This window comes from Haemaphysalis longicornis, unplaced genomic scaffold (genome assembly GCF_048455015.1).
Source record: "Haemaphysalis longicornis isolate Haplotype H1 unplaced genomic scaffold, Haemaphysalis longicornis Haplotype H1 scaffold_9, whole genome shotgun sequence".
NCBI classification, from domain to species: Eukaryota; Metazoa; Arthropoda; class Arachnida; order Ixodida; family Ixodidae; genus Haemaphysalis; species Haemaphysalis longicornis.
The window spans coordinates 146,121,499-146,147,312 of record NW_027526460.1 but is presented as its reverse complement, the minus strand read 5'-3'; the positions used below and the strand labels follow the sequence as shown (position 1 = coordinate 146,147,312).

The window sequence follows — 25,814 nt, the reverse complement described above, 5'->3', positions numbered from 1 at the left end:
GCCAGGGGAGGATTTGGCGCTACGACCACAATTAGCCGGGACGCTGGGTTGAAGGCTAAGATGCCGCCGACTACTTAAAAGCTTGTGGGGATTACGGTCGAATAATATGGACAAAGCCAAATTAAGTAGTAGAGATCTGGTGTGCCTTCACGACTACAGTGGGGGCATCGGGGCAATTCGGATCCTGCTGGAGCTGCTCATTTATAAATAATGTGGGGGCTGTACGCTGCATTCGCATACACTTCATTGGCGAATACTTCCCCCGGACGCAAGAAGCGCTTGAGGGGGGCAAGGATGCCAACAGGAGTTTCTGCCTGTAAGCGTTTGGCGCTTTCCTTTTTTAGGTGGCGAAGCTGGAGTTGCCAGTCTGCTTGGAGAGGGGGTGCGGGCGTGGAGGGCACCGCGGGAGGTGATTGTAGCCTCTCCCGGGCAGCGCCGTGTACCATACGGTTGCCTTCTGCGCCTGTAGTGTGAGTTGTGTCCTGGAGTCCAAACAATGCGAAATTTGAAGCCTTCAATTTCTAGGTCTCTCATCAAAATAGGGATATTTGTTGCCCTATTGTTCGGTGAAAACGGACGATTTAAATCTCGGACAGTAACATAGGAATGCGTGATAATGCGAAATCTCTTCGTGGGTAGATGGCCGGAATGGTTACAAATTTGCGCGGCGTTGGGAGTTTGTTGTCCTTGTCCCGCATGCCACGTAAGAACCATTGGCTGGCAGAGCTAGAAAGCTTTGCTTTAAAAGCAGGGAATGTGTCATCACAGTTAGAAATGGTGGCAGGGCAGAATTAAGGAGAATTACAAATTGTGAGCGTAATGACAAGCGTGGGCGAGATAGCGCTGCCAAGGATTTACCTTGGCGCTGCCGTCACCTCGATTCAGAGGAGGCCATTCATCATCATCATCATCATCTTCAAACTTGACCGACTGCATCAAGCCTTACGGAGCCACCGAAGCGCCAACCATGTAGCCAAAGCAATCCATGTAACAAAGGGAAGAGCTCTTGTGTTTTGGAGTCGGAGATTTTTGCCCAGCTGTCGGTAAGTCGCTTGCGGCGAAAAAAAGCCACGTCAGCCACGTATCGCGCATACCGGCGAACAAACTAACCATGCCTCCGGGCAAAAACACTGCGCGGCGCGGCCGTAAAATGGGGCAGTTAAGCAGGTGCGAGCCCAGTCGCGCAGCCGCGAGCGCAGCCTCCGGATCGGAAGAGGGAACTGTTAGCACAGGCCTTGCGGACGCGGTCGTCGTTCTGGAAAAGCTTGAAGTGAATATGAGCGACGCCAAGAAAGGAGCCGCGAACACGTCTGTGCCGGCGTCCAAGGCTGCAGCAGCGGCGGCCGCTACGGCGACGGGCACCACCGCCGTTAAAAGCACAGTCAAGAAGCGCGCTGCCGTTGCTCCCAAGCCGAAAGCAGTGCAAGGAACCGCCGAGGGACCGCAGAACGACTCGTCTGGCGGAAATGCGGAGGTGAAGGCTAACGCCGCGGCCAAAGTCGCGGATGCCGGCGAAGTGCCCGCGCGCGACACCGTCCGTGGAGCTGGCGGGGACCAAAAGAGCGCCGAGGAGCCGGAACCCGCGAGTGAACTGAAAGGCAGCGCAGAGGAGGCCGGCGACGAGGGTGCGGACGACACCGTCTTGGACGCACCCGAGACCGAAACGCACGAGGAGGCAGACAATGAAGGCGCCGACGACGACGGTGCCGAAGAGATGGACCTGGGCGGCGACGGAGCGGCGATACTTGACGAAGTGGACGAACTGGAGGGTGCTTACATACTGGATGAAGAGGACTGCGAAGCCGGCGAGGACGGAGACTTCGTTGAGCGCTGTGATGAGGAAGCCGAGGGAGCAGAGTTGCCGGGAGACGGCGGAGAAGAGTGCGAGGCAAATGGCGCCATTGTAGCGGAAGAAGAAGCGGCCGACGACGCCGAGGGAGCCGAGGACCTTGGAGACGGCGGAGAAGAGTGCGAGGTAAATGACGCCGATGGAACGGAGGAACAAACGGCTGACGACGCCGATGGAGCCGTGGAGCAGGTGGCTGACGAAGACGGGGACGACGAGGATATGGAGGGCGAAGAGTCTTTCGAGTGCCCGGGTGACGTGGAAGGTGATGAAGGCGGTGAGACGGAGGACGCCAAAGACGGCGAGGCAGGCCAAGAAGAGGAGGAGGAGGAAGCTAAGGACGACGCTGTCGACACCGGTGAGGAATGTGCAGAGCAAGCGGAGGGAGGTGAGAACGAGGATGATGTTGGGGCTTCACTTGCCGTCGAAGACACTGTTGGAGGCACCGCTGCCGACGGTGAGGCCCTGGTGGTCATGGATGAGGATGGCGAGGGAGCAGCAGACGCCACTGGCGATGAGTTGGAGGAGGCGAAAGTCGAGGCCCCGGACGCAGATGCAGCGGGAGGTGATGAAGACGGTGCTGAAAATGGCGCTGCACTACCTGCCAGCGGTGAGGAGGCCTTGGCCGAGGATGATGCGGCACCAAAGGAAGAAGACAAGGAAGAGGTGATTGTGGAGGTCACCCAGCTGTCCGACCTCTGCCCAGCGGTGACGTTCGAAGCACCTGAAAGCATAACTGAGTCACTCCGCGACAGCATACAGGCATCCGTGCGCCGATTCGTGGAGCGCCTTCTCCTGGAGGCTAAGGGTGCGGACAGCGGGCTGCAGGAGGCAACAAGCAAGACTGGCAAGGTGAGTTCACTGGAGAGGCCTCTCTTGTCCTCTTGGGCTCGAGGGCTGCCTTCAAACGGACGTTGAGTGTAGTACGTCACTGTCATTTTGGAGGATGAGATTTTACGGTTGAGTGAGTTGATACATATACATGGTGGAGTAAAATAGGGAGAATGAAAAGGTGAAACATGAGAGCAAGTGCTGAACATTAGCTCGCTACCGCATGTTCATTTTGAAACATCAGACACGCATATGCGTTTCTTTTAAAGGGACAGCAAAGGGGCTTAGTGGAACTCTGACTCATGGCTGCATTGTGTTAATGTCTAACCTGTCTAATCGTTATTTGACCTTTCATGGATGCCAGGAGAGAAAACACCATATGCTGTTCCCAGCCTCTGCACCAGCTACCATAATAACATCGCACTTGTTGTTTTCAGTACCTATGTCGTCCTAGTATTTTTCGCTCATTTCACATGGATTACAGACATTTCATTCATGGACTGTCAAAGCTAGGAAATCTATAAATTCAGCCCTGTAGGCTCACCCCTGTGTTGTCGCAGTTAAGAATAAATAAGAGAGCTTATTGCAAGAGAAGGGCCACTTTTGAGTTCACTTTTCTCAAAATATGCATAAATCAGCTGAAGAAAAAAAAAATCCTATCATGATCTGCACATTGTAAACCTGAGGAGTGCATTGTCAAATTACTTTCCCAGAATAAAGTCTAGAATGCTTGTGCTGTGGTGAGAACTTTTCCAGTCTATTTACATGTATCCTTTGATGAGAAAGGGGCACTCTAAATCACCACCTTTCCTAAGGTCATTCTCTCCCTGTGATTTCCGGACACCGTTTATCACGGCGCATTGGGAAGCCTGCAGGGCTGAATTTAGTGGACGGGCCGGTTGTTCAACCCGTCCGACTTGTGCATGAGCGTGTCACTCGAGAAATGGGTGAAGATCAACATTCGGCTGAGATGGCACCAGACGCATTGCAAAGTAGCGTGATCCCATTGGGATAGTTGGCATGCCGGCTGCTAGTTACTCGTGGTTTGGTCTTCGCTGCCACCGATTACTGAGGTAAGAAAGCTCTAGACTTCCGGTAAGCACTCGCATCACGTGGGGAGCCACAACTGCTATAGACAGTCATAAATAATGTTCTGCCCACCTTACTTCCCTCGAACACTGGGGCGCGTTGTTTATTATTATGCTATGTGCAGCATGGTGGGGAGAAGAAATGAAATGAAAGCACACTCCATATGCGGGAACAAGTTAAGGATGGCAGTAGCCCATGTACAGTATCACTTCGCCAAAGCGACGGACCCAGATGTCAGTGGGCACACGCGTTTTGAGGGGAGATTCCTATGAATGCGTGATATCATCTGCCTGTTCTCATGTAGATTGTTTGTCGTCGCTGGAGTAGAAGGCCGAAAAATGATGGAAACGGCTCATGCCATGTTTGAAATATTCCCAGTAACACTCTACTTGTGCCGCGCAAAGTAACATCTGGCTGCGGTGACGAGGCACAGCGGCAACTTCCGTTGCTGTTCTTGTGCCTGAGTATAGTATGAACCCGAGTACCCAACTGTACCTGAGTAGTCGATTGTGCGCGATTGTAGTCAGAGGTGTAGCAGCACTCAGTGGTTTCCTCTGCTGGGTGCATGAAGCTGGGGCGTACATGCACGCTTGTTTTTGAAGACTCGATTGCCTACACTTTGCCCACCTGGCATGTTAGAAATCTAGTGCGAGAAACAGTTTTCCCAGCCCAGCAAGGTTACGGGCTTAATGTTTTGACCGCCACACTCTTCATTTTACGTCGGTGGATAGATGTTCACCTTGTTTCGGCCCGGCACATTCAACAAGGAATTAGTGGAGGCCTGAACGCATTGATCGTAACACAGCAAATAAACAGTGTTGAACTAACTCAAGGTTGTGTTTGATACAGCACGCTCTCATCACATTGGCTGAGGGGCTAAGGCGTTGTACTGCTTTTCTGACGGAGGCGAAAAGCAAAAATGCTGGTGTGTCGAGATTTCGGCCCACGTTAGAGGGGCCAGGCAGACAAAATACAAGTTTGTTTTAGTCGAAAGATTTCGTGTTTTGTGGTGCCCCCAGTGCCTGTCCGCAAGCAAGCGATGCTTTATTCACTGAGAAATTAACCGACTTGAATTAAAATTTTGATTCTCCCACCAAATCGTGTGTTTTCGTGATGTCTGCAATGATGTCATAGGTGCTGGGGAGCCTTGTTTACCGTTAATCAGCCTCGATGGTGCCACCATACTGCGGTGGGCCGTTTTCTGCCTTTGTTTTTGACCGTATTTGCACCTGGCTTGTTTTTAAATAATCATTTCGTGTAACATGATGTTCACTTGACAGATGCAGTCACGTAAGACACCGTAGCTTGCGCTGGTTGGCCAGTGTCGTCGGAGCCAACCCCAAAGCGCCGCACTGCTCTGCAGCTAAAACAAGTGTAGTGTACGCAGTACCAAACAGTAGTACGCATCGGTATTTCTATCATGTTTGCATGTGCTTTCGTAACTTCCACTGTTAATATCCCATCAATCTTACTGCTATAAAAAGAATGTGCCCTAAATGTAAGCGGAAACAGTTCGTTCGGCAAGCTTAAAAGCTGTGCCTAATTTGTGTTTGCTTCTGCCGGCCTCAGCCGGCAGAAGCAAACGCACAGCTGGACACACATGACATCGTAGGTTCTGTTGCGGGAAATGAGCTAGTGGGTCGCATGGCCATTCCCTTTTTTTCCTAATTATGTAGCTTATTTGATAGGAGTGTGCATTAAAAGTGGTGTCAGTATGGTTCTAACGAGGCACTCTTTCAAATGAACCATACTTGTGTTTTGTCTGCATGGTCTCTTTAAAGGAGCCATGAAGAGAAAATGCAAGTTGGTTTTATTCGAAAGATTTCGTGTTTTATAGTGCCCCCACCGCTTGTCCGGATACAAACGGTGCTTTATTCACTGAGAAATAAACAATTCAGGTTAAAATTTTGATTATTCCGCTCAATCGTGCGTTTTCGTGGTCCCAAATGACATCACAGGAACCGACCGCTCTGCAGCCTAGAGTACCTTCATTCACGCATCCGCCGTACAGGGTAGAGACACGTATACGCTGGCGCCGCCATTTTCGGTTGCTCGCTCGCCGCTGAAGCAATTCATTGTGTCAAAACCGCGCTAAAATTATTGCCGCAACGCAGTTTACTGAAGAAGTTTGAATCATATTGTCTGTTTCGCGTTGCTAGGTCTCGTGGGAAACTAAAAGAATAACGCGTTGAGCCCGTTGGCCCAATTGCGGCGGCACGGGACCGTTAAAAGGTTGTCTCCACCCTGTACAGCGGTGTTGGTTTGTTCCCGCGTTTCTTTACGTTCCGTAACCTAGATGGCGCCACCGTACCTTGGCAAGCGTTTGGTTTGTTTTTGCCCGCATTTAAACCTGGCTTGTTTTTGTTCTGGGAGAAAATATTCGTTCCCTGAAACAGTGCTCGCTCGACAAATGGGGTCACGAGACACCGTTGCTTGTGTCAATCGGCCAGTGTCGTCTGAGACAACCCCAAGCCCCGTAGTGCTGTGCAGCTAAACCAAAGCATGCTGTGCGCAGTACGAACAGCAGAACGCATCAGTACTTCTATGTTTACATGTGCTTTCGTAACTTTCACTGTTTGTCCCATCATTCTTATTGCTTTGTAAAGAATGTGCCCTAAATTTAAGCGCAAATCGCTCGTTCGTCTAGTTTGTAAGTTCTACCTAATTTGCGTCTGCTTCTGCCAGCCTCCGCCAATCGCAGAGCTTAGCTCATGTGACATCATAGGTTCTGTTGCTTGAAATGAGCTGGTGGGTCGCATGACCATTCCCGTTTTTCCTAATTATGTAGCTTATTTGAGCGAAGTTTACGTTAAAAGTGGTGTCAGTATGATTCTAACGAGGCAATCTTTTGAATGAACCAAACTTGTGTTTTCTCTTCATGGCTCCTTTAAAGATCGTCAGGTGGCCGGAATTAATCCGGAGATCCCCGCTACACCACGCCTCGTATCCCAGGTGCAGCCTTGGCGTGTTAAATCCTGGAGTATGAATTGTTTTCATACAGCATCCCTGCTCCTACCGGAAAAGTGGCTAATTTTTTGGTCAACACTGCTGACAGCAATGCAGCACTTCAGAGTGTGAGACGGGGAGGTGGATGCGAGGGGAAAAACGAAAGTGCTTGGATATGCAAGGCTTATGCGTGGGGGTTTCTTTCCAAACCGTTGAACAACCTGGGTTGGCTATTGCGAAGTAAAAGGGGCAGTTAGAGCTCAGATTGGGTGGGTGAACATCCGGGTTCGATGCGTGCATGGCAAAACGAAGGGTTCGCCTGGGCTGCTTGGTGAAGGCGACCGGCCTAACGTAAAGCAAGTGGGGAAAAAAACAGCCTAAACTGGGCTTGGAAGACGTGCCTAAGGTTTGCCAGTATTTCGAGTGACAGATTCTCAGCTGTGTTTGACTAAGGAGTCCAATTTGACACGAGAAAGGATGCCTGTTAGCCATGCAGTTTGGCACCGAGCCTTTGGCTTCTGTTGTGGGCTGCAAGTGAGGTGGGAGTTGGTTAAAGGGACAGACAACCGATTTTTGTCGAGTATATATTCTCTATCCCAAATGAAAGGGCATCTCTTGAAGCACGTTAACAAGAAACAGTTTTGCTGATAACTCCCTAAAACTTTTTAGATCGGAATTTTCAGATCTACGAGCTGTATGTGTCCCTCCCAAAAATAATACTGGCAACCATGACATACAGTGGCCCGGCAACATACCTTTGTGTGTATGCGAAATGAAAAGCTATATTTAAAAACTTTTCCCCAGCTAAAAAAATGTGTGAATCGCAGGCTTTCTTATTCCTTTGTATGTTTTTTTTTATTTCACCAGCCTATTTTGCACTAAGGCGCCATCTGTTGGCATGGACGATAGGTAGAATCTGGGTTCACGTAGTGGAGGTCGGAAGTTCGATCCTCCCCGTGCACGTTTCTTTTTTTTTTTTTTTTTTTTTTCCAGCTGCTGTTGGCGTATTTCGAAACTGAAATTGAATATTTTGGCAGAACAAACGCCCCTGACTCGAGCAGAATCGTCAAAGCTCCTTCACTGGGTCTGTTTACTGAGCGCTACCATTGATTCTGGCATAGAGTTAATACTGATTATGGGCATGGAGGCTCAGTTAGCCACACTGAGAGCAACCCAGCGGCGGCGGGTGGAAGGTCTTAAAAATTTTCGAAATAATGTTTAAAAATACATATACAATTTAAACTTATACAAATACTTGCGTTAAAAGGTTCTCAATAAGTGAATAAACGTTTCAGCTGTTACAGTGGCTGCTAGGTTTGCAGGTCATATGATTGGGACACATATTGTAGTGTCAAGGTTCGACACTACGAACCGCCACCTTTCCGATTTCAGAAAGTTTGCTGCCAAATTAAAATGATTTCCGCCGATTTGTGTGTAAATTGCTTGTGGTTACCGGGCTATATGAAACGCTGGCTTTCATATGAGCTAGAGAACATATACACGACAAAAATCAGTTGTCCGTCCCTTTAAAGGCCAACTGCACTTGAAAATTCGACCTCTTGAAAGCCTCATTTACACATAGTTTGCCTAAAAAGATTGCAAAATACAAAATATGACAGCTGAAATACGCACATCTATGGCGCGAACGACCATCAAAAATTGGTGATTTTGAAACCGAAATAGGGCGTGGCCATTACGGCCAGGCTGAAGGGATGTTGCAGCCGGTGAGCAAGCGGCCGGGTGGCCAGAGCAAACCTGTGCGCAATGCTTCGCCCTCGGAGCAGCCCTAAGAGAAGCGTGCCCAGCGGAGCTCAAACAGTTCTTCTAGCTGGAGAGAGGGACAACCACCCAGCCTGCCGCAATGTTAATTCCGCTTCATGGCTGTTTGCGCAATCCGCCGCAAGGTATTTTAAACATTTCTAACTAATTAACCACGCATTTCACAGGGCTACCCGTCATGTCCGGGCTGGTTTTGTGGTACGTACTGTACGTGCAAAGCAAATTTGGCCAAGGGGAAATATTAGTGCTTTTGGCCCTGAATGTCTGAGTGCCGTTGCATTTAAAAAGGGGGAGGGTGGGACGTTTCTCAAGCGCTTCACAAATTTCTGCAGCTGCTTGCTTGTTCCAGCTCTTTAGTTCAGCTCTCGTAAGGCGAGGCAAGCTTCAAAGCTTCCACTGATGAGCGCCGTGAAATTTCATTGAACTGTCAAGCAGCTAGCTTTTATGAGGCCTAGATTCACACTGCTGTGGTCCGTAGGCCATTGCAAGTCTTTTTTTTTTTTTTGCTTTGGTTCTCTCTTTCTCTTTTGGCACGTAACTATCACTGATCTTTACCTTCTATGCACAAAATTCTGTGGCCGATGCAGCACTTGTACTGTCTAATCATCTTGGAATTATTACATGAGGTGTTTCCGGTGTGACGTTGGCTTTGAAAAGGGCAGGCACGGCAGATGTTCTTGTATTACGAGCGTCGTCGTGGGTTCTGTTGGCCCGCAATACATGAAACATTTGGATGCTGATACTCCAGATGTCCCTAACTTTTTAAGAGGCTGAGTTAAGGGAGTGCAGTTTTAAAGAAAAGATGTCACGGCTCCTCATCGGTGAGAACCCCAAATGCGGGGACAGGTGGGTTTGTAAACATGAATGCATGTGCGCTTACCCCTCTCCATTGAATCTGCTTCTCGTGTTTGTGAGGAGCAGGCGATGTACCAATGCAGGGGGATAGGGATGGGTGGTCCCATACAATGAGGTGTGTTGTCTCTTCTCCCAAGAGAGAGCTGTGGCGTCCCACCTTACCGTTTTGCTCATTCACTTTGGTTTCCCATACGCAGTGGGGTTGTGCTTCCACCCCAGTTTCCTTTCGCACATCAGTGAGAAGTGGGAAGGGCCAGCACTACCATTGGGTAGCGGAGTCTTGATTGCGGAATTGTCGTTCCGGATCCCCCCCCCCCGTTGATTGTCTGCCCGTTAGTGATGTGTGTGCGCACATTTAGGTGCAGGTTAGTGTAAGGTAGAATTCTCTTTTTTAAGGACCTGCTTGCTGGTGAAAAACAGCAGGCCCTCAATAGTTTGGTGTGCTGTTTGGCCTTTGTTCCTTGGCCATCATGGAGGATGTAAAATGTGCTCTACAGTTCTGCTGGAAGGGCTTTTCGATGTGTGTGTATCGGATATTCAGGGATATATTCGGTGGTACCAGTATTTACAATGAAAGACAGTTAAAGTGTTTCTTCTAGAGAGAGAGATGTAGAAGGATTTTTTTGTTCTGTGATTTCCAAGTGCGGGTGTCAGCAGTCAGTCTTCTTTTTTCTTTTTGGTCTTATAAGAGAGAGACGTCTTTGATCGAGTGTGAATTCCTAGGCACAAAGTTGTGTGGCCCACCGAAGTCAAGTCCTCTCACTTTCCATGTGCGAAATCGGTACCACCAGTAAGCAGAATAAAGTCTAGAAGCGTATTGATTCAGAGGAATGGTGGGGAATGCATGGGCGAAGGCAGATTTTTGTTGGCAAATTTGTCTCTCACCACAGCCACTCGTTTGAGCATCATCGACTGAGTGTGAAAGCACACGGCAGGCGGCGTAAGCTTGCGGTTGATTTTGAAATTAGGTGGGCCTTGTTTTCCTTGGGCCATGCTTCAAAGGACAGGCAATGATTTCTCTGGAGTATATGCTTTCTATACCAAATGAAAGGAAATTGCTTAAAATAGCTTGAAATGAACCAGTTTCTTTTAATAGAGCCCTGGAACAAGTGAGAGCAGAATTTTTAGATTTACCAGCCTTATGTATGCTGCAGAACAAACGCTACCAACTGTGGAAGTCAGTCGAGTGGCAACATACCTTGAACAAGGTGAGAAGAGGTGTTTAAAAACTTGTTCCCAGCTAAAAAAAATAGTAAAATGTGGTCTTTCCTATTCTTCTACAGTATAAGCTTGTCAATTCGAACTCTAAGGGGACCATAAAATTGTTTGAATTAAGCGGAGTTCGAATTAGCGGGCAGGCGCTGGAATGAATGGAAATCACGCCGCACTGCGCGCAAAACACAAAGAAGCCACCTCTGGACACGTCACCGCAAATTAGGTGCTCCTACATGTTTGTGGCAGGTGATTTCGTAAATAATAATGGCATGCGCCGGAGCAGCCTCTGTAGACGCGAAATAAGCTGTTGCAGGAGCGTAGCGCGTGCGCGCCATGCTGTTGTTTTTCTGTTTCATTGTTTTGCATCGTTAGTAAAATTGGTTTGGTTTGGATTTGCAACACATCAGTATCACTCTGGGCCGACTTTTTTTTCCAAGAGCGATGGAAACCAGGGGATCATAGTTCGAATAAACTGTTCTGAATGCTAATGCGTTCAAATTATCAGGAATTTTCCCCTATTGAAATATACAGGGCTGTGCTGGGACCGGGGCGTGAGTTTGAATTAACCGGAAGTTCGAATTAATTGAGTTCAAACTAACGAGCTGTTACTGTATCGGGCTTTCGAATAATGTGTTGAAACCAGCGGAGCTGTTGCATATGTGCGGTAGTGTCCCATTGGGACGCCACATGGCGCCATTTTTCAGACTTCGGAAAGTTTAGTGCTAAATTAATATTGCTTTTGCCAATTTATTGAGAGGTTCCTTGTGCTATCCCACTTTGTGAAGCACTGGCTTCCATACGAGCTAGAGGGCACGTACTCCATAAAAAGTGGTTGGCTGTCCCTTTAAATCAGCAAGGTGCTTGCTTCTGGTGGCCCTCAGGGCTGTGAAGTGTGCCCTCCCCTGTTGAAAAGCTCCCTCCCCTGGTGTGGTGGTGTTGTGCGCAGGAGGCCGGAGGAAAGCGGGCGTTTGGCTGCAACCTGTGCGGCGTGCACATGGAGGAGCCTGAGCAGTTTGACTGCCACACGCAGAGCGTGAAGCACTTCAAGCGCCTCCGATGGGCGTACTTCCTGGGCCTCAACCGTGAGTGGCGTCCTCTCTCTTCTTCCCCTTATAGGGGATGACATGGGAGTGCAGGCGTTGAAGAAGAGCCGAGGGGTTTACTCTGGGCTGTGGGGCAGCAAAGGCTTCTTTGCCTGCGATTACGCGGAGCAGGGCATGAACGTGAAAGAAAGGGTATCTTGGGACAAAGACAACTTGCAAATAGCTCAATTAAGATGAGAGAGAAGCCAGACACGTGTGAAAAAACATATCGAAGTTAAAGGAATCATGATGGCATGTCGAGGCTTTTTTTGTTGGCTACAAAAAGCACTTAATTGTGTAATTATTTTTGTTTCAAGCGTTTTGTTGTTATAATTATTGTGGTGGCTTGTCTGCTAGTTCAGCTTCATGCCAGATGGCACAGTAATTTACTTCCTAGTGTCACGGCACAAACAAGGAGTGACTTATCAGTACAGATGCCGTATCGGGGTTTTTGCAGCTCTATGTATTGAAGTTGCAATGGCTCTGCGATGGCTCAGTTGGCTTCACTCCCAGCCACAGTGGCCTCACTCTCTCATGAAAGGGAGAAACGAAAGCACCCCCGTGTGGTCAGATTTAATTCAGAGCCCTCCACTATGGCGCACCTCATAGCCAGGCGTAGCTTCAGCGCATTTAGAGGCCTGAAATTTTTAAATCATATATTGGAGAAACTTCCAAGTTAAGTTTCAAGTTTATTTGCCACCGCACACTTACCGAGAAGAAAGTGTATGACAGCTGTCCCTTACCGGTACTCACCTACGGGGCAGAAACTTGGAGGTTCACAAAGGGGGTTCAACTTAAATTGAGGACGACTCAGTGAGCATTGGAACGGAAGATGATAGGTGTACCGTTAACGGACAAGAAAAGAGTGGAGTGGGTCAAGGAACAAGCGCGTGTTAAGGGTGTATTAGTAGAAATTAAGGAGGCGAAATGGGTGTGGGCAGGGCATGTAATGCGAAGGAAAGATAACCGTTGGTCATTAAGGGTAACCGAGTGGATTCCTAGAGAAGGCAAGCCTGGCAGGGAGCGGCAGAAAGTTAGATGGGCAGGTGAGATCAAGACGTTTGCGGGGATGAATTGGTCGCAGTTAGCACAGGACCGGGATATTTGGAGATTAAGGGGAGAGGCCTTTGCCCTGCAGTGGGCGTAGACAGGCTGATGATGATGATGGTGACTTACAGAAAAAGTACAGAGTACTTACAGAGTATGCGGGCAGAAAATATTTTTACAGCAATTGGTATCTTACTATGGTGAGCAAAAAAAAAAATGTTGAGCTACCACATGTTGTGCAACAAAGAGAAAGAAAAAGAAAAAAACAACTTTGATGGGCGCAAAAACAAACAAAACTGACAGGGTGCTTCAAAAATACTATTCTCCCAATGAGCTTCGTCTAAGGGTGTGAAGGTTGCCAGTTTCAGCATGTACGGATAATTTCGTTTGATAGCAGCGTGATAACGACTCATCAGCAACACCCTTGTTTTGGCTTGTTGTAAATCATATAAATGATGTTTGAATATGTAGATTTATTGTTCTGACATTTCTTTAAGGCAGGCAGCTTACCAAATCGGATGTTTTATTTCCTTTATTTGGTCTCAGTGTTATCTTTGAACCTGTATGTTCTATTATTTTCAATCTATTCCTCACTTATTGCTAAAATCGGCAGTGATAACAATAAATCATGTACGCACAGCCTCTTTCTTGTTGTGTAATATAGGTAACAGGTTTAAGTATCATTCATTGCTAACAGCTGTAATTGTTCTATTTCTGTGGATAGCGCATTTGCATGATTCTAATTCGCCCCCGGTTGTATCATGCAGGTAAGTTTACGAAGGAAAATTAAAAGAAAAACACCATTCACGTTGATTCTACAGCGCATATTTAGAATTGGCTTTTGGGAACAGTTTGTGTCCACGGCAGTGGTGCTGGCCACTTTGAAGCCGATTTTGGCTTTGAGCGGGGTTATAACACACACACACACACACAGACGCACATTTGAAAGATAATTTTATCAAGAAACGGTGCGTGTTACAATCGTGCAAATGCAGTATTATCAATTGCATGGGGATTACTATTATCTACTATAGTATATTGCTGTGGGACCATTTTAAATGCAGAGCATTTCTTAGCCTCGCCTTTTCCTGCGTCGGACGGCGTCCACAGCTCCGCGTCCGCAGCAGGTGCGCGCATGCGTCGTAGTCAGCCCGTTCGCTCGTCACCCCCGGAACGCTCCGTCGCGGTCTCGGCCACGGCCGGGCTGGAGGAGCGGCGGGCGAAAGTGCGTGCTCGCCGCTCCTCCAGTCCGGCCGTGTCTCGGCATAACAGGTGCGTGATAGCAGCGCGGTGGGGCGTAGAAGAGCGCGCGCTGCTTGCGCATGCGCGCTCTCCCCCCCGTACCGCTCTCCCTCTACTGCGCGCGCTGCAATAAAGCCGCTAGCGGTCGCTCGTGCTTCAGTCACTGCGTTGCTCCTTCCTTCCTTGGTTGACGCTCGCTCCCACGTTTACTCGTGTCTGCTACTCCAGCATCATGGTAGAAGCGATGGAAGCAACACTGCCTTCAACCAGTACTGAGGCCCCAATGCTCTGCATTTACTCGTGTTCCCCTCGTGGGAAGGCGCGGGAATTTTTTTTTGTATTTACTACATTGGCTTTTGGGAACAGTTGGCGTCCATGGCAGTGGTGCCGGCAGTGACAACTGGGACAAAAAAAATCTGCAGAAATTCAGAGAATTTTCTACTAATGCATAACATTCTTAGGCCGCTTGCCTGGAGTGAGTTCTTTGCAGCCAGATTAGGGTAGAAGTAGCCAAGATGTTGGGTTATTTTGTTGTTTGTAAGTTTTCTTTTGCTTCTTTTTGCCAGTCATCTAAATTTACACCATTACTGCAATTAAGTGCCTCTACTTCTCCAATTACGTATGTGCTTTTCTGCGCACGCAAGGCGTAGTGGTGCAGCGCTGGTCCACTTTTGCTATTTATTATTCGTATTTCCTACATATTTTTGTGGGCTTCTTTGTTTAGCATGTGCCTTTTTTGGAGGACATTTATAAGGTGCATATTTTTTATTTAATCAGATCATTTCTTGCAAAAGTTGATTGTTTCTATTATTCTTCATTTTTTTGGTTTTAAGAATTCGGTCCGACCAATTATCCCCATTGACACTGCTATAATTAACACATCTGCATTTTTGTGGATATGCAGGGCTTTACATTGTCCTGGCTGGGGGGTACCCGGCAGAGAATGCCACGCAATTATAAACTTTGACGTTGTTTGTTCAATTGACCAGAGCGATTGTACCGTCAGTTTGTGGGCAGCATGCGATGTCTCCCTTTACCTTGCGTGTCTGCTGCCCAGGGGATCTGAGTGAGCTGCACTGCAAGGTGTGCCGGGTGTCGGTGCCGTGCCCCGACTACCTGGTGACGCACTTCCAGACGGACCGGCACAAGTGCCTCAGCAAGGCCCTGAACGTGGACGAGAGCTACTCCAACTACGTGCTCCGCCAGCACTTCACCAAAGGTGAAGTCCGGAATGCTCCAGGCATTCTCGAACATCTTGAAGTGGTAGCACGAGAGGAAGGGGGCAGACAGACCACAGCACTGCGCTGTCCAAGAGCCACTATTAATTAGCCCAATTGTCGATTCTTCTGCGCTTACATCCCGGTGCCGTGCATGGGAACGTACCGCTCACGGCGACAGCAGTTGCTTGTTCGCGCATGGCGCTTGTAGGCACGAAATCTCATATTGATGCCCCGACACTTTTCCACGCTAGAATTTGCGAGATCAGAAATCGAGGGGGACTTTAAATGGAACTCGGGGAGCTTGTTTGAGTGCTTTTGAGGCGAGTACTGAGCAAGTCACGTGTAGATATCAAATAAATGTACGCAGGAAGTTGTGCTGAGTGCGCGTTTTTTAAGGAGCACAAACTGCATAAAAATTTGTAAGCAGGTGAAAGGGAAAGTGACTGTGGCAGTGTGTAGCAAAAGTTCACTCATTACAAAGCCCAGTTGTTAATAAACCGATACCCATTTTACTGTGGAATTTATTCCCAATGGTATTGCTGATTTGGTAAAGTTTCCTTTGCTGCTGCAGACATCCACGTAACTTGTTAGGGAGGGGTGCTTGCCTTCACAAATATTTGTCAGCAAAAAACAAGTTTTCCAGCTCTTGTATTTCAGTTCTACAGATTTTAGCAATTTTATAGGAACAGTAGTAGTAGCGCTGCCTTGATTAGGAGTGGGGAGCCAGCTTACATGAGTCAGTATTTGTGACTATTTTCCTGAATGGCTATGCCTTCTTCTAGACAGGTTACTCTTCTAGATACAGTGGAATCTCAGTGATACGAATTTGGTTGATGCAAATTTCGTTGGGACGCGAATTTTCGAAATTCCCCAACCAAAACGCATTGCATATAATGTAAAAAGATTTGGATGATCCGTGCTCATTTATCGCTCTGGTACGGGCGATACAAACACGCAAGCCACGAGCAGCTGACTGCAACGTGGGCGGGAGGCAGGAGTTCTGGTGCGGCCATGCAGCCTTGGTTGCGTGCGGGCACAAAAGCCTTAGTCCTCCCCCGCTGACGGTATTTCTCCTCGTGGGCTGTTTGCAACAGCAGGGGGAGAGTTGCTACTCTGAATGGACAAGACATTTCACCCTCTCTACGCCTGTTTTTTCACCCTGTACCCTCCCTTTTATCTCTTGCTGCATTCTCTGGTCGCTGTCCCTTTTGTTTCCACTGGCTGCAGCTCCAGTGCCTCTAGCTTCCTCTTTTAGGGACAAAGTCCTTTAGGGGCTGGGGCTGTTGGAATCTCCTGTCGTTGTCGTCGTCGTCGTAATTGTCGTCTTATGTAGTCACAGTACTAAAACACCGGGAAACTTGTTTACGCCTCGCACTAGAACGTGACGCGTGCTAAAAAAACACCGGGACACTCGTTTAAAGCTTCGTGCTTCAACGGTTTCATTTCCCCCCACTTTCATATAACTCTTCCCCCCCAACGGTTTCACCTGCGTTGGCGAAATTGCCAAGGCGCCAAGAATACACTTATACACTGCATGCTTCGCCTCTCCCCAGGTTTTATGTTAGTGGGGATGGCCCGGGATTTTTTTATTATACTTTTTCAATAAACCACGCCCGGGGTGGCAGTCGGGCATTCCCTCTCGTTTCTGGCAGCGAGCACTCTCGGCATTCCGCCTTATCCACATTCCTCACTTCCTTTTGTGCCCCGCACTTTAGCTGTCCTGTTGTCGCTTTGCCGTGTTGTCTGCGCTGCTTGCACGATTACGTGTAGGGAGTGCATGTGTGCGCATCATTTGCTCATGCACTGACCCTCAAGAGCCATGTCAGCCCCGTAGGTACTATCTTGTGGAAGCGAAAGGAGATTTCTTTTGAAGAAAAACTTGAAATTCTGAAGAAAGTGGATGAGGAGCCGAAGAAAAAGCACGCAAGGAGTTAGGTCTGGTGCTGTCCACTCTGTCAACACTTGTCAGTCAGCGCGACCAGATAAGGCGCAGTGTGCAGTGCTTTGGAATCAACAACAACGAGGCAAAATCTTCCCATCACGTCACGTTAGAAGTTCTGACGTGGTTTAAAGAAGTTACTGCAGCTGGCATCAACATTTACAGTAAAGTCCTAAGTGAAAAAGCTGGACATAGCCCTTTCACTTGGCATAGACTATTTCCAGGCCTCCAGAGGACGAATGCATAGGTTTGAGGCCAGGCATGGCCTTGCCTACAAGACCGTCTGTGGCAAAGCTGAAAAGGTCGATGCCTGCGCTGTTGAGGATTGGATGTCAGCAACACTGTTAGCGTTATGTGAGGGCTACGAAGCTCGTGACATTTTCACTGTGGATGAGGCTGGGCTATTTGACAACCTGTAGCCCAAGAAGTGTCTGTGTTTCGAAGGTGAAGCCTGCCATGCTGGGCAGAAGAGCAAGCAGCACGGGACTATGCTGTTCTGCTGAAATGCAGACGGACCGGAGAAGACGCAGCTCACGGTCATAGGCAAGTCACAGAAGCCGCAATGCTTCAAGGTAGCCAGGTGGTTGCTTATCTTGCATTTATAAAGCCAACAAGAAGGCGTGGATGATGTCATCGTTGTTTTTGGAGTTTGTGACCAACCTGGATAGGAAGATGAGCTGTTAAAACTGGAAGATTGTTTTAGTTTTGGATCAATGCCCAGCACACCCTTAGGAGATGATGCTGCAAAGCATGATAGTTGTATTTTTGCCAGTGAATGCAGTTAGTCACTCGCAGCCGCTTGATGCTAGCATTATCAAGAATGCCAAGCATCACTATAAAAGCTTGTTGGTGCACAGCTTCTGTTGAAAATTGACTGCAAGGACGGAAATATGCAGCTCAATCTTCTGGATGGCCTACACTTGGTTGCTATGGCTTGGCAGCGTGTGCCGTCTATGACAATTGCCAACTGGTTCTGCAATTCTGGCATCTCGAAATCCTGCGTGGCCACCTCTTCGCAAGAGGCATATTTGGTCAGACAGAAAATTGAGACCCACTTGGCGTGGAGTGTACCGCCGATTATGATCTTGCAAGTTGCGGTGTGCGAAGTGCTGCGGACATTATGGATGATGTGGGAGCGTTGCAGGTTGAAGGCATGAGCCTCGATGGCGAAGACAACTGCAGCAGCTGCGACGATCAGTCGCCGATGGCAACGGAAAGTTGCATCAGAGACGGTGCACGAAAACGCGTCTGCGCAGTTCTTTTCTTTCCAGAACTCTTTGCTGGCTGACCTGGTGGAAAAGAAGAGGTAATCGGGCATCCGGCACTTCTTGTCATGGAAATATATCTCGTGTGTATGCCCCTTGGCTAAACCGTGAACTGCATGGCTTGTTCGTGCGCATCGGCGATGGGTGCGTGTTCTTTCAACGCCCACGTTGACGATTTGGCCCAGCTCCCCGGCGGCAGCTTCTGCCTCAGTTGCTGTGCCCACGACTTACGTCAGTAAGGAGACGGGCACCTCATTGTGGCAATTTCAAAGCGCTTGCAACAACTGGCTGGGCCACCTCCACAGCGGATATTTGGTGTGGATGATATGATGTATTGTAGTACAGTTTTCTTCGCCCACATTATCAGCTCCTTTCCCGCAGGAACAGTTTCATTCATGCCTTGAGCTGCGTTCCTACGAAAGGTTAGAAGCGGTCGCTGGGGCTACCTGCGCCACTTCACGGCAGGAGCCGATGCCATGTTGTCGCCGCCTGTCGCTAGTGCGGCGCATTTCCACGTGCAGAGAACTTATTTTCCCTTTTTCTGGTGATGCGAATTTTCGGGTGATGCGAATATTTTTGCTGCCCCTCGTGATATGTATCACTGAGATTCCACTGTAGTTTTCTCGACGGCCTTTATTAAAGACTGGCCTTTCAAAAGATCACTCCTGAAAGTCTCGTCGAGGAGGCTCGAAGTGATGTTGGTGCCACCAGAAATGGCCCCGTACCCGGCACATGGAGTAAGAAACAAGACAGGAGGCTAGCTAACATCACAAGTACTTGGCACAGGTTAAGCTAGTGGCATCAGTTGCGCTAGAAGCGACCACCTGGATGCCGCAACTGGCATACTGCTGTGCAGCCGAAAAGGAGCGTGCTCACGGAGTGAATGTGGCTGCTATCATCTCGTTCATCAGGGGCTGCCGTCATCATCTTTGCTGTTGCAGCTGCAAAGCTTTGTAGACTGCATCAACGTTCCATCGTGACATTACCTGGCCTCTTGCCTGCGCCTGGTGCAGTGGGTGTTTTGCCTCCTGTGTATATTCTCACTCCGTGGCCAAACTGTTAGGTCAGTAGGGAAAATACGCACGTATTTTCCTGTAGTTGCCCCCCTCCCCCCCTCTTTCCGCCATGGCATTCCTGCACGCGTGATTGCGCTTGGCTTCCGGCATTGTCGGCTTGCATTTTTGCACCTGGCAGTGGCCGATGCTGCCAGCCACCGAGGCCAGTGGCTGGCCAGTGGCTCTACCAGCCACCGAGGCCAGTGGTGGCTGGCAGAGCCACTGCATCACTGTGGCAGGTCCATTTGCAGCACTGGGAGGGCTGTGCGCAGCTGGCTGGGAGCAGACATAGTCTGTGAAAGGGCTGCGTGCTTGTCGACTGGAAGGGAAACGGGCATTTGGAGCAAGGGTAGCGAGACGGGCTGGAACGCGGTCTGTGCCAAGGGAAGCGGAACCATGTGCCGCTGCCCTGTGACAAGGTGTGTCCACTGTGGTCCCAATCCCCTTCCCCCTTTGGGCTCAGGGGACCGTCATGTTACACAGGGTGCTCCATCATTCAGAGGGGTTTATGCAAGTCGTAAACTGCGGGCAGTGCATTTCGTTTGTACTGGTTTTGGTTGACTCTGGGAAAAAGAGGGTCAGCTGGTAGTATTCCGGACAGCAGCAGTCATGGGCCACCGCTGCTTGCATGCGAGGCTGGTGTAGAGGACAGGGCATGTTCCCTTGTGTGTCCTTTATGTGGCCTTCTTGCCGGAGGGGCAGAAAGGGGGTCTCGCTGTGTCGGCATGCAAGGCGGGGGCTTCCATGGAGCCTCCCCTGTGGGCGGGAGCTTCTTCGGGGATGCCTGCCACGGGCTGGCAGGCACAAGGGATGGCTTAGCCGCCTGCAGCCTGGAGGCACGGCTCTCGTAGAAATCCCGGCTTCTATGGCCCATTATACCGGAGGCCTGACAGGCTTTCTGGCCCTGGAAGGACCTCTGAAACTTGCTGAAGTGCAGGGCTCAAGTGGGCAGTTGCAACCTTTGTGTGCCCAGACAGTGGTTGCGGAGGGGCGGAGGGCTGTGTGCTCTGCAGGGGTTCCGCAGGGCGCCGTTCTGTTGGCCCGCTGTTCCGTAGGGCGGCAGCCCATCATCGTCCGGCGGAGCTGGCTGGCTCCTCTCCTCCCTTCTTCCACCGGGAGCTCACGGATGCCACCCTTTGTTCCTCCTCCCGACAGCCCAGTTGCAGCGATTGCTCCAGTCACAGCCGCACCAGCCGGGAGCCAAGAGCCAGCTGGCAACCGCCGTTCAGGGGAAGGTAAAAACCCTTCGTCATGTGTGTGTGTGCTCGCAACGTCCGAGGCCGGCAGTGGTCACTCGAAGTGACCGTGCGGCCTGATTGTTCTTTGCTGCGTCATGTGGTGGCCATCCCCAGGGGCCTAGCCAATGACTGGGCTTGTCTGCTCTTGTGTCCTGCTGTTGCTAAGGTATGTGTAGCTGCTGAGGAGCCACTGCCAGTGAGGTGTGGCTCCGAAGGGGGGTCATCCCCTTCTTGTTGGTGCCACAGTTCTGGCAGCCTTGGTTGCTGTGCTTGGCTGTAGGACAGCGGGGATGCCCAAGTACCTGCTGCGCTCGCTCAGTGGCTAAGGCATTGTGCCGCTGAGCCCGAGAATGCGGGTTCAATGCCGGCTGTGGTGGCTGCTTTTCAAACGGCGGCAGAAAGCAAAAACGCCTGTGTGTTGAGATTTTGGCGCTCGTTAAAGCGGGATTCACACGACGGAGAAACCCCGTCTTTATGGCCAGCAGAGCCCGCTCATGCGACCAGTTTTTGTCTCCGCCCCTCGGCTGGGAACACTGCGGATGTCCCGGAAAAGAAAATGCCTCCAGCATGTGTTCTTTCAACGGCGGCGGACCTCTGCGGGGAATGGAACCTGTTTTTGGCACTGCAGTTACGCGGTTTTAGGCTGCATCAGGTGTGAGGGCAGCTTTTTCGGCGTGGCGTGGTTGACACGTGTACAAGTGACTAGTGTGGGCGCCAGAGAAACGCGCCTTGGCATTTGGTGGTGCTGTGGGTGATCGAGAGCTAGGCTGTCTCGATGTGGGCCTCTCGAGGGCCCACACTTCCTCCGCACTGTTGTCTGCTAGTCGCTCCGCACGTGTGGATGCGCCGCCAAGCCAGTGATGCTGTGTTGACGTCACGTATCTGTCCGCCTCCAGAGGCATACTCGTCTGTCGTGCGAATCCTGCTTTAAGACCTTCCGCAGGTGGTCAAAATTAATCCAGAGCCCTCCTCTACGGTGCCTCTCATTGCCCAGGGGTAGCTTTGGGGCATTAAGGCCCATAATCTGGGGATGGCCAAGTCTTCAGGCAGCTCATCAGTCCAAGGGGACTTCACTGTTGCGCTGCCTGGAAGATGTACAACGTATGGGTGCATCACATTAAAGTGGAGAGAGCTTTGACCCTACTTTTTAATGCCTGTTCTTTTTATCAGATTGTTAAAAGAAAGGCTTAGCAGACAGTCCAGCAGAAATGTTTACCCCGCCAAATTTATTGCAAGAATGATAAAGTAGCGTGGGCCATAAGCTTGGTGTTGTGAGTTTGTATTGGTGGTGCCTGTTTTAATGCAACACCGGCACTTTGTCTTCCGCTTGGACTTGAGCACATGTTGGTCTATTTTATCCGTTTCATGACTGTGTGGGGCGTAGCTGCAATTGAGAAGGGCATTTCGGCTGACCAGCTGACGGCCTCTGTTGGAGGTTTCACGATGCCTGTGCTTGTCACAAGGAGGCATGCAAGGTGTTGTGCCAAAGCCAGAGGCAACTTGCGTGAAGCTGCACTAAAACCACCGGGGGCATCGAAGCACTGTACCTCGACAGCTGCAGCAAAGATCTTCATTAAGGCTGCTGTGCTCCTTGCATGGGGGCTGCTTGGAAAGTGCCTGCAGTTCTGCGGGCATATTCTCGATTGCAGGGACGTCAGAAGTATGCACATTTATTTGCGAGTGACATTTTCTTTTTCCTCCCCTGCGTGACCCCACACTCGGCTCGAAAGGGCCGGGGCATCCCAGTCCCAAGCTGAGTGGGTCGTTACAGCTCCGCGGTGAAGTGTGTCTCGTGCTCCCTGAGCAGCACGCTCTGAGGATGCTGGGGATCTGTCTGCTTTGTGCATCTGTCTGTGTGTGGATGCTGAACGCTGTGAGTCGCCTTTAGCTCTGGTGTAAAGAGAGAGGACCCCTGTGCAAGGACTGACAACAGTTTTTCACTGCAAGAAAAGATCTTACATTATGCAACTTTGTGGTAGCAACCGCTGTCAATCTTTCAAGGTTGAGAGGTTGGCTCTGAGGACTGCACTGGTGGCAGTTGAACAAAGCCGGGGTATGCTCGAAGGAAAGCAGAGAAAGCTTTGCTTGAGGGCACTTCCTTCACTTCGTGCTGTTGGGGGCCTGTAGTGCTCTTCTTGAGTAGAGAGAGAGAGAGAGCCTCTGTCCAAGGGGGCTGCATCCTTGCAGCAACTGTCTCTGTCTGTCCCCTGGCTTTCCCTGGCCTGCCGAAGAGGGTGTGGCTTCCTCTTGGGGCAGCTTGTGAAGCGTCACTGAGCGCATGGAGCTGTGACTCAGTAGCACGACGGTAGCTAGGCTTAGCTGGTAGGGGGCAGTGGACGGAGTGTTCAGCTTCAAGTTCTCGTGGCTCCAACAAGCTTGAACGTCGTTTGTGGGGATTGTTCAGTCTTTCGCAGCAGAGTTTATGTTGCCAGTCAACAACGAAGAAGGCTGTGCCTTGACGTGAATGTTTCGATCACTGGCTTGTTTAGAACCACGCACACCAACTGCAAGTAGAAGAGGGAAAAAGAAGTGACGTCGCCCTGGACACAAAATATTGTGAGGGCACAAGCATTGAAGCAAATTATGTTACTGATCAACAGTGCCACTCAATGCTGGATCCAGGCGTCAAGGGCAGCAGCGACGCAATACTCCGTTCCTAGATACGTAGAAGCCCAGCACTTCCGGTGCTATGCAAAATGTTATGAGTGAGCGCTTGTGCGAGGCCGCCGTCTTTCTGTTGTCGTTGCCCTAGTCGCGCTGTAATTTTTTCACCAATATGCACCAACTTGCGCACCAGTGCGTTTACCAAAACTTTAAACGTGTTGATACGCTGCGTCCCACCTCTGAACCGACCTAAAGATACCAAACCACCCTCATTTACAAGGACATGCGCAGAACTAAGGTAAGAGAACACTGTACCCTAAAGAATTACAATGAGAAAAAAAATTGCCCCCAATCCACGCTGTGAAGGTGATTGGAAAGCAAAGCTTTAAAAACAACACCCACAACAATTGCCCGTGTGATGACTCGAGTTCACACACGTGGCTCTACAAAGAGTGAAACCATAGATTCTGGCAGCCGTTGCCTGGGATTTGCGGGGGTGGCATCCCGAATGCAGCAGCAGCATCGGCCACGGCCGGGCTCGAATGGTGGACGCTGCCGCCTAAGCCCGGTCGCGCGTCGGCAGAAAGAAAATGGAGAGGAGCGTCTTGTGAAGAATGAGACAGCGGAACCTAGCCATCCTGATGTGCTAGCTTGGGACTACACCATTGCTCGACACAAGCGCAGACACCGAAATGATTCGGCATGTGAGCTTAGTGATTCCCATTTATACCGATCTAAACTAGATAGTTCAGCAAGTTTGAGAATTGCGAGAAAGCTGAGGGAACTTCTATAATCGCTATTTATCAGAACCAGTTGCTCCATTTGTCTTTTGTAATTGCTGTGAAAACAACCGAATTGGTATTCACCAAGTTAGAAAGTGGAGTCCCATTCGTGGCAAGCAGTGCACAAAAAGTAGTGTTTCTCTAGCGGCCAGATGTCTGTGTGTGGTCTCTACATTGTTTTCCCGCCCTGCAATCCAATCCTTAACATATCTTTGCTGTATGACCACTTAATTCTGTCGAGTGCGGGTTACCCTGGAGGTGCTGTGGAACAAGTTAATCAAACCGTGTGAAAAAAGTGCGCAATGGATGTGAAGCTACGGCAAAACAGGCCCAAAACAACTGTCGGTAAAGCAGACGATAAAGCCGTTCCACTGACGTGCCTGCTGGTGTGAGCAGGCACCTGCGCTTGGGGAACGCTGGGTAACCACTCGCCGTGCCATCTACACTCTGCTCCGTGAGCGAAAACCGCCCTCCCCCTCCCCAGCCACGTTGGGAGTTTCTTGTGGCGCACGCCACGACTAAACTGTTGGCTGGTAGCGGTAGAAAGCTGAGCTTTAAAATGCAGCACTGCTGGCCCATTCACTCCAAAAAACCCACGATTCTGCCCCCTCAGCTACCGAGGTAGAATAGCGGCGCTCTTTTAGCTGTTGCATGAAAGAATAGAGGGAGCGTTCCCAGGGGAGCGGTAGATGGCGCTGGGTGCGGGCAGGAAACCCCAGGTTTGCACCCACGAGGGAACGGAACCTCGTAGCGGTGCCATTGACTGGGCTGGTGTGACAAGCCTGCCACGTGTGTTTGCTTGGTTGGACCAGGGCCCTTTCGGTGTGCTGTCGAGGAATAGGATGCGGAGTTGAATCGGGGCACTCTCTGCTGCTGCTATGTCAAAGAAGAGAAGCACAATTGCTGGCATTTTTATTGCGTAAGTGGCCAGGCCATGGGATGCACAGCGTAACAGGTTTGCGACATTGACAGCGAGCCACGGCTAGTGCTGATGGCACTGGGACGTGGCTTCCCAAGTTTGGTGTTTCACTGAGGTCAACTGGTGTTCTTGTGCTTGTATGGTGTGTTGATATATTTCACCAAGGAGTTCAGTTCTGTCAACAGTCCTGTCCATTTTGACCTGCGTCCTGTTAGGGGTTTCACTAAATTGCGCGTGAGCACTGAAACAGCACCGACCTTCCCCTCTCGCCAAAACGATAAGAAGGCGATGTCCTGATTACAGGCTGGCAGTTTCCCTGTGAACCGTATTTGTGTTTGGTGCTTTTGGGCTGGCGCGTTAAAGCTTCTTTTTACGTTGACTGTATTGTAAGCTCAAGTCTGCTTCTGTCTTCAGTTGCGGAAGAAAGAAAACTGTGCTGTAACCGGAAATGCTTTCTGCTCGTTTCAAAATTGCCTGTGGGATGTGTGAGACAGCACACCAGCGTGTGTTGTCTCTTTCCTCCTTTGTGTTTGCATTTTTTTTTTTTTTTCGCTGGTTTTCATAATCTTCAGAGGCTGCTCACTGCATCTGGAACTCTTGGGCGGCCATAGAAATGGCAGAATTCCAAGGCGCCTGACAACTGTGTACATTTGTGTGTATATTTAGGCTTGTGACATATTCTGGGCTTCCATAGGGGCACACCATGACTGGCTCGCTTGCACCTCTGTGTACTGGTAGAACTTTTTTTTTTGCGTGGGGACAACTTGTCCTCTATGACCAGTGTCCAAAAATGTGCTGATGGCTGTTCATGCAATGGCCTGTGGTTCTGTCGTTAAGAAAACAACTGGTGAAGCCTTCTT

At 49.9% G+C, this 25,814-nt stretch overlaps 1 protein-coding gene across 5 annotated transcripts in view; it reads left to right on the top strand.

The window, feature by feature from the left end:
• Nucleotides 1–947: 947 nt before the first annotated feature.
• Nucleotides 948–25,814, top strand: part of LOC144152586 (uncharacterized) — an 89,770-nt gene continuing 64,903 nt past the window's right edge. For all 5 annotated transcript variants that reach the window (XM_077683894.1, XM_077683892.1, XM_077683893.1 and 2 more), the window contains exons 1-4: nt 948–2,698; nt 11,508–11,643; nt 14,990–15,151; nt 20,567–20,646. In XM_077683894.1, coding sequence (XP_077540020.1) covers nt 1,112–2,698; nt 11,508–11,643; nt 14,990–15,151; nt 20,567–20,646 — 1,965 coding nt within the window. In that variant the 5' untranslated portion in view covers nt 948–1,111. The remainder of the gene's footprint in view (nt 2,699–11,507; nt 11,644–14,989; nt 15,152–20,566; nt 20,647–25,814) is intronic.